This window comes from Protomyctophum parallelum, assembly GCF_964188405.1.
Source record: "Protomyctophum parallelum genome assembly, chromosome: 3".
Classification (NCBI taxonomy): domain Eukaryota; kingdom Metazoa; phylum Chordata; class Actinopteri; order Myctophiformes; family Myctophidae; genus Protomyctophum; species Protomyctophum parallelum.
Window position 1 is genome coordinate 23,581,660 of NC_139698.1, and position 9,151 is coordinate 23,590,810.

The window sequence follows — 9,151 nt, forward strand, 5'->3', positions numbered from 1 at the left end:
TGTTGCCTGCTAATGAGAGAGAGAGAGAGAGAGAGGGGGGGGGGGGGGGGGGGGGGGGGGAGTTGCACCACTCAGTTCACACGGGTGTGATGTTATTATTGCAGAGTAGTCTGTTACAAGTTCGGTATTCAAAATGTACTTTTAATTTAAAGGTACAAAAGTACTGGCATAAAAATGTAGTAGTACCAAAAGTGAAAGTACTGATATGCAGAAGGTCCCATTTCACACGTTTTAAAATGTATAAAAAATCCTTGCCGTGCACCACTAGATACAAGCTCACAAGGCCTCACAAAGCAGCTTGTAGATCGCCTATTTAGAAATTGACAAAGTATACTGTATAGGTCTGATACCGTCTGAAGTGGTTTTAACTACAGTTTTCAAATAATTATAGACAGTGGAGTAAAAGTACAACATTTGCTTTTGAGATGTAGTACAGTAGAAATTTGGAAATACTAACAAGTAAATAACTAAACATTGTACCTATTTGGGCTACTTTAGTATGTGTAGTTAGTTTCTTTACATCACTGGTCTTTTAGAATTAATAATGTCAAAACTATGAATGAATGTAGGCCTATGATTAATTGAACATGGTGGACCCTATTGTAAAGAAGATTAATGCTTTATGGTGTCGTCCACAGTTAACAGTCTTGTATTGAGTTGTACTTGAAATGTACTGTAATTCTCCAAACTGTTTATACATTCTTCAATCAATCAATCAATCAATCAATAAATCAATCTGTAACAAGACTCTCACTTCTATTCATATCAGGAGGAGGGAGAGTTGGTCATTTGACATTTAGTCTCCATATATGGGGATATTCGACTAGGCTATATGACATATGACATGTCTAGTACGACTATCCCTATATTTGGTCCGGGTTGACCTAATGCTGATATCAGATCGATATGATAGAACCCATATATGGATCTTATTGGCTCAGTCATCCTGACAAAGCCTAATCGGATAGAGGTCTGCTCAAGGCAGAAGGCAGAAAGAAGCATCCTGGTTTAAGTTCTAACCGGACAACACTGCGGCGGGTTCTAACCTAATTAATCAGCAATAGAGCCTGGGCTATTTTATAAATCAATCAGTCAATAAAACGGAGAGGAGAGCCTGGAGTGGAGAGGAGGAGCAGTGTCACATCCAGGCCACCAGAGGCTCTAGCTCTAGGAAGTGCATGCTGGCCTGACCAATCAGAGAGCCTCAAATACGGACGGAGTTCTAATCGCGAGAGTTTGGTGTTTGGTCCTTCCTTTTCCCTTTTCGCTCCGAGTCCAAGATGGTAGGTGAAGCTAATGGAAATTTTAAACCCACTAAACTATATTATCCAAGGCCATCCGCTGTTTTACACATATCCAATCTGGTCACATTCAACGTGTGCGAACGCCAATTACTATGTACTTCGAAATCCCCTTGTCATTTTTGTCCTGTACATATTTATTTTGTTGTTAGCTTAACACCCATCGGCGTCCGTGCCGACAGTCGGTCCTTGGCATGTAGACCACTGACTCACTGAAAACGTGTACAAGACCGTACACAGTACGGACACACCGCACAATAAACGTACATAACATTTAATACCTTTTGTGTGTCTGCGCAAAAGTACTATTATTCGGCTCTTATCTCCTTGTATGAATACTATAGCGGCTATGTATGCTAACTCGGTGTCAACGTGTGTGCTTTAGCCTTGGTTTAGATGTGTTGCCATGTAATCATCAGACCATTATGAAATTATACCTATTCTTGGCGTAATCTTAACCCAATATACACGTTTTAATTCGTTGTGGGCAGTTGTAATAATACACGGACCAAGTCTTGTGTTGCTGTCATGACATGTTATGCTAACGTGACAATGCTGATGCTAATGAATGATTTCTGTGATTTGAAACAATGGAAATGACTACTGTTTGTTTTAAGTTGTTGCTTGTGGTTGTTTTGCATTAAAGGGAGTCGACATCAGACACAACAAGGACCGCAAGGTTCACAGGAAGGAGCCAAAAAGTGAGGATATCTACCTCAGGCTCCTGGTTAAGGTGAGTCTACTACTCTACTTCCTCTAGTGCAGTGCTTTAGCAAACCTTTCAGGTCAATTATTTATTTGGCATTTGAGCCATGGACCACCGTTTGATGACATTTAGTGTCTCAAACCCGTAGAATGTTTTGTTGTCGTTGATTTTGCTGTTATGCTGTATTGATGTGGTACCATAGGAGAGATAACAGGCAATACATTGATAGAAATAACAATTCTTCTACATTTCTCTAATTGTGTAGACTAATTGTAAATTAAAGGTATATTCAGTGATTTCACTTAATTCAAATATCACTTATTTTTTTGTTTTGTTGTGATAATCCTCCCTACTATAGAGTGTGCTGACCATATAAGGAGTTCCTCCCTGTCCCCAGTTAACCCCTGGGGGTCAAAAAACCTTAGGTTTCGTTTTTGACTCTCTATCCTGATTGGACGAAAGGCTGGGTCCCACAGCCAAAAACGAAACCTAAGGTTTTTTGAGTGAAATCACTGAATATACCTTTAAGTAATACAGATGTTTAACTCCAGTTAAAGATCTATAAGGGTTCATTTGGTTACCAACTCCATAATTTAGCTGGGGACCACCTGGAACCCCCTCAAGGACCACTGGTGGTCCCCGGACCACTTGTTGAAACTGAAAGCCACTGCTAGTGCCATGTTTTCTATCATACACAACCAGCTTACACTTGTATCACATTGTCTAAGTCTATATTTGAGACAATGGCACCCAGCTGCCTTTCATTGCGCTATGAAACATTTCTTATCGATTTGTCTTTGTGATTGCATTAAGCTTAAATCACGGTATGTCACTGTTGCCATGCTGCTGTATGTACTACGGCAGGAGAACATTAATCGGTAAGAATATCTAAGAGGATGGGGTACAGTGCCAAATTTGACTAACTAGGGTCTAAAGTGGTTCTCAACACTGCTGTATAACCATGCCCTAACCTCAACTGTTGTATGTGTACAGTTGTACAGGTTCCTGGCTCGTCGTACCAATGCTCCCTTCAACAGGGTGGTCCTGAGGAGGCTCTTCATGAGCAAGACCCACAGGCCTCCCCTGGCCATCTCTCGTCTGGTCAGTCTACCATTTTACTCTTGCCCCTTTTTGCTAGCCTGGTTTCTTTCTTTTGTCTTTGTCTTCCTATCTGCAAAGACTGCTCATGGCCAAACTGATCTGCTTGGTAGTGTGATGTCAATACAATAATGTGATGATTGTCTAATTTAGGGAACACCATTGTATAAAGTTGAATTTAGTATCAATTCCACAACAGCTACTCCTTCTCCTTAAAGTGTGAATGACTATTTTGTGCAAGATAAAATTGCAATAATGGAGCAGTAATCATTTATCCCTGTCGTGCTTTTCTGCTACATTTTTCACCATTTTGCAGTTTATAACGTTATTGTTGGATGTATGGGCCCTTGACATTTATTCCCTTGATAATCAGATATAGCCACTGCTGTCCAAATAATTTGCATCTAATGCTATGAGAGCACTCAGTGACATGTCACTGAGTATTATTCACATCACATTGCTAAAATCCGCACACCTGTTAAGTTTGATTTAACAACATTTGAGCAGGGATGGTGGAAGTTGCTTTCAGTGCAGGAAGACCGTACAGTATATTGTACTTACAGTAGGCCTCTTCAGGCCCTATGGGACACAAGCAAGTTGGGGGAAATATATTATGGACCAGCACAAATTGCCTGCTGTAATGATAACAACACTGTAGCGGTCAAATTAAGGTTACCTGACGGGGCAGCATAAATGGCAACATGAAAGTTGAACATGGACTGTTGATTGCAAATGTATATAGTTCTTGGTAAAGTGTACCATGGTAAATACTGTATATTCTTAGGTGGAATTTGCTCACTGGAGTTTTGTCCCGTGAGACGTTATTTGTGAACATGCATTTGCTTCCAGCCATTATCTCTAACACTGGGCACTTCCTGCCAAACAGATCAGAAAGATGAAACTGCCCGGTCGTGAGAACCTGACCGCCGTTGTCGTGGGAACAGTCACCGACGACGTCAGGATTCAGAAAATCCCCAAGCTTAAGGTAAATGTATAATTGACAATCATGATGATATGATAATTGACACTGAATTTAATGTTCTTTTAATAAGGCCTTGCCTCTTTTTAATGTGTATTGTTTTTAAATGTGAAGCACCATGAGCCATGGAGAACGGTATTTTGCTCCCCTGTATGCCCAGTGTATATTTGTGGAAGTAACAATAAATCTGATTGATTGAATAGATTTAGTCCACTGCAATTGTGCTCACTTTGTATAACTGAGATTCAGCAGCACCAACCGTAGTTGGGGAATATTGTCAGAACTGGGAATACGGTCTGCATATACCACCTCCGCACAGTAGCCTTTATTCTATTTGATTATTGTAAAACGATCAAATGTGTAACGGTTTAAAATAAATGTGTACCTGCTGTCTTGTGTGTTCCAGGTTTGCGCTCTTAAGGTGACTGATGGTGCCCGCCGCAGAATCCTGAAGGCTGGAGGTCAGGTTATGACCTTTGACCAGCTGGCACTGACTTCTCCCAAGGGAAAGGGCACAGTGCTGCTGTCAGGTTAGCATCTCCTCATTTCATCTCCATCTGTTATGCAGACGGTGTTTTGCATCTCTATGCTCAGTTGACCAGTGTCCCCCAAGGTTCTATAGGCCGTCTGCTCCTTTTTTGTTTGTTAGTTCAGCTTTTTGCTGGTTACAGTATAAAAACCTCAATCTCTTCTGATTACAATATGAAATTCCAATAATCAAATTAAGATCTATTGACCCAAGACACAATCTAAAATCCACAAGAGTCTGCACATCTATCCATTTGTGACCTTGCAGATTTTTCCGAGCTTGCTATGTAGATGTGGGCTTGTAGATCTGCCGGTTTTGCTGAATGTTCTGCCCGGAAATGGATGTTATGGACAGTAGTTCCATCTAGTTAAAATTATATAACGGAAACGACCTAAATAGATTTTTGACTTTAAAGTAGTAAAAAATTCACATTTTTTTCCATGTTTTTTTCATGTTTGTTTTTCATGTTGACATCATCACAATGATGTCAACATGTCATGGACATTCTGTGCTCAAACGGACGGGCAGACAGACACACAAAGCTTGCATTGGAGCGGCTGCACCGCTCAACAAAGTGTCACAGAATTTCGATTACGTTTTATGATTCTTTACTTCTGGGGAACGAAGTTCATGGTTAATGTATTCTAGGGATGCAGGAACTCGAAACATGTTCTCCAATCTCCACTTGCAGTTTTTATTGTCCAATCCATCGTGTCCCTAAATCTCGCATCGTTGAACTCAAATAGCAGGTGGTGCTGTCGAGCTGTGAATCTCGGAGCTATGGCCAGTGCATGTTTCATGTTTGCCGTTTGAAATATCCTTCAAATGGCCATGGTAATTGTGTCATTTCAAAGAACATGCATTTTACAAAATGAAAAATAGAAATCTCATGCTGCGATGAGTCACCTTGAATGACAGAATAATGGCTCAAGTTAATTGTCTCCTGCTGCTAAATAACTATAATCATATGAGTATTTTACTCAAGTATTCGTTTTTATCCCTAAATGTATTCTCATTTTATTTTCTGTTCAATTCAAGCCATTTTGCATATTCTGTGATTATACCTATGACTATTGTCATATACAATTGTACAGTTGTATTAGAACCGGTCATTAGAATGTGTAACTGGACAATTCAAATGTTTGCCGGCCCCCCCGCCCCCCTCCTCTACACAGGAGGGAGGAGTGGGTATTCTGGTACTGGTCTGTGTCAGTCAGATCATCGTCAGCCGTTGGTTGATCCATTGTATCTTGTCTGGAGTTGACACACATTGAGCAGGTTCCTCCCAACAATGATTTGAACCACTTTGTACAATAAATAGCATAAATCTACAAGCTCACACAATGGTTCACATTGCAGTGCTTGGTGACATGGATGGCTTTTTTTATTCATTTTTTGAAAATGTTTGGCCATAATCACATGCTCAAATTAGGGACGCCAGGGATAATTTGGTTAAATGTTGGCTACCCAACCAACCGGAATTGAATTTCTGAAGGCACAAAGAACCTCACATTAAAACCAATGCACCATGGCTTTCTGTGGCGTCCGTTGTACACAAACTGTGTCCAGGTTATGTTTAATTTAATTGTGAATGTAGCTCCTGTTAAACATGTCTATTTTTATAACTCGTTGTTTATACCCCTTTGTTCTGCAGGACCCCGCAAGGGCAGAGAGGTGTACAGACACTTTGGAAAGGCCCCTGGAACCCCCCACAGCCGCACCAAGTATGTGCTTCCCTTTTTAAAGCTAACTGTGCTAACGATGTCTAGACATGCTAACAGGGCAGACGATGACCCATTTTTTATTTTAATAATTTAAAATGCCAGTAGACAGTAGTAGTCTTGTGTAGCTGAAATATTTTTCAGCAGCATTTTGACAGCTTTATTAATGCATTCATCATTCAACATACAGATTAACATGTGCAGCACAAGATGGACAAAAGCCTGATCGCGCATTTTCATTGTGGTCCAAATTGTAGTTCTCAAATGAATGTCATACTGGGACGAGTAGTTGTCCTCACCTGGGGCATTTCAAAGGCTGCTTGGTCATGGCTAATATCCGTTTACTGTGCTATAATTAATTAAATTTCACTTAAAACATTTGGTGTAGACGTATCAAATAAAAACCTGTCCAGATTTAATTAGACTGAATCTATTCACCAAATATTGCCATTATGAGTTGTCACACGGGTGGAAGTACACTGAACACCAACAGTCATCCTGATGTGCATGGATGGATTCCACAAGCTGCCACATGGTGCAATGGGGCTGTATTTTCAACTACACACAGACTATAGGAGTAGGTAGCTCTATAGCTTGGGTACATTAAATGTCAGACATGGGGGAATTTACATTGAACTGTACTTATGTTCTGAAATGTGCTGAATCAAAATCTTCAGTATTCTTTGTCTCATGTTAAAGTTTTTGCTACCATTTCCCAAACACAAACACTTAGTTTCATGCTACTTTGCACACATTCCTGGGATGCAGTGATTAAGATTACAACATGGAGATACTGAGTTTTGAAGTAGAGCAGCATCAGCTTTAAGAGGAAGATCAAACGGCATACAGTAGGTGGCGAACAGCATAGAACGGCTTCTATAGCTGTGCCCTGCCTTGCTGTCAACAAATCCTGAAAGAGACGCTCTAGGGGTTGTTTTTACTGAAGGAAGAGCTTCTCACATAAAGTATTTAAAGGAGAACATGTGTGTTAGTCCAGTCTGCATGTGTATGGAGGCAATATCTAAATGAAACCGCAGTGTGCGTAGCAGCTTGATCCAGCAGAGATATTCCTTTGGCCCTATAGTTGTTTACGCCCCTAGTTATTATCATTTGTAAGGCTAGTCTCATCATGACAGGTGACGCTACATATCAGGATAGATTTGTGCAGTTGTTTCGCCCACTCGCTGTCTGGCAGTCAGGAACTAGTGTAGCATGGCAATATTTAATGGACGATGGTTTTTGTTGTCCTAAAAAAGGAAATTATTTTCATTTTAGCTGCATACATTACTCAAACAAGGCATACAGAACTATACAAACTGAATTTACAGGAACACTTGATTACATGCTCACACAACGGACGTATTGACACTACACGCACCACTGCTAGTAACTTGAGATGAGGTTACTTATTTAAAGCTTTTATTTAAAGCTTTTATGGCAGTGGGAACAAAGCTCTGTCTAAAACGGGCCTTTCTGCAGATGGGTTTAACTAAAGCCGAAAGAAAGGCAGTAAAGTGATGGTAGAGTATGGGTCCTGTATGATTTGCCCCAGGGATAAGGTGACATAATATACAGTGAGTCATATGGATTGGAATTTGTTTACTGAAACTAAGAACTGGAATTTCGACTAATTAACCACCATAGGTATGCTATTTTTTGTGTTAAACCCTGTAAAAATCCAGAATTGTTGTCCTAAATCTCTCTCTCTCTCTCTTCCAGACCCTACATTCGCTCCAAGGGCAGAAAGTTCGAGAGGGCTCGTGGTCGCAGAGCCAGATGTGGCTACAAGAACTAATAGTCTTTGTTTCAAGGTTTTTGTAAGGTCCAATTCAAGCTCCAATTCAAGCTATGTCCGCAAGCCATGTTTTTGTTGTTCCATGCAATCTGATGCAAATAAAGATTGGAGATACAACATGAATTGTCTCGTTTGCTTTTCTCTGACTTGCAGAACTGCTCTGAAGAAATCCGCTGTCAATAGGCATGCAGAACATTAATAGGTTCATAGATTACATGTTTGATGTGTAGAGATAGAGAAGTCTTATCCAGAATGACATGATGGTGGCAAATGGGAGGATTAAAACTAATCTGTGCTCATTTGTTTCATTGGTAGAGCATATTTAAGAGCATTAAGCAACACTGCATTACTGTAAATATGCCAGCTAGCTGGTATTCAACAGTAAGGGCACAGTGGTAGTAATTCAAGAACTGGTTAAACAAACTACACATGATGCAAAGTGATGCTCTTGACACTTGATTGGAGAATGTGTGGGTGTTTCTGTTTGCCTTATCACCATTGGACTTCCTCACAACCCATCAAAGCAAAAGCAAAAGTGCTCTGTTTTTTCCCCTTGAACAGTGCCCCTTAAGTCTCATTTTTTTAAAATATAAGTATAGGATCAAAATTATCAAATATCCTGCTGTAATTATTGATCATGGAAGGTGCTAATGTTTGGGCCAGAAATAAAACTTGAGTGGATAAACGTTTTTGACTCCTTTTTGAAAGGACAGTGTATTGCTGTATTTTGGGTTGGGTGTATAATTTGTGTTTTTATGGTGGTAATGTTGGTTAACTTGAGTAAAGCCATCTATATTTAGTAAAGCCAGCAGGCCTAATTTGATGATGGTGTACGACATCTCCAAAATGTTTTCTATCTACAACAAACCAAACTCCAGAATATAACCAACAATCCCAGATTCTGCATTTAGGTGAACTATAATATTCTGATGTTAAAAGGGATATAGACTAGCTCTGGTCCATAGCTCTAAATAAATGCCAATGCAAAAGCATTAGAGCTATGGACCACAGAGCTAGAGATT

The 9,151-nt window shown here is 40.1% G+C and overlaps 1 protein-coding gene across 1 annotated transcript; it reads left to right on the plus strand.

Annotated features, from left to right (window-relative positions):
* The first annotated feature begins 1,233 nt into the window (after positions 1-1,233).
* On the plus strand, positions 1,234-8,252 carry rpl18 (ribosomal protein L18). The gene is made up of 7 exons (XM_083760992.1): positions 1,234-1,283; positions 1,948-2,034; positions 3,001-3,108; positions 3,992-4,090; positions 4,491-4,614; positions 6,268-6,337; positions 8,054-8,252. Exons 1-7 carry the CDS (start codon positions 1,281-1,283, stop codon positions 8,127-8,129), a joined length of 567 nt encoding a protein of 188 aa, XP_083617118.1. The 5' UTR covers positions 1,234-1,280; the 3' UTR covers positions 8,130-8,252.
* Positions 8,253-9,151: the final 899 nt, after the last annotated feature.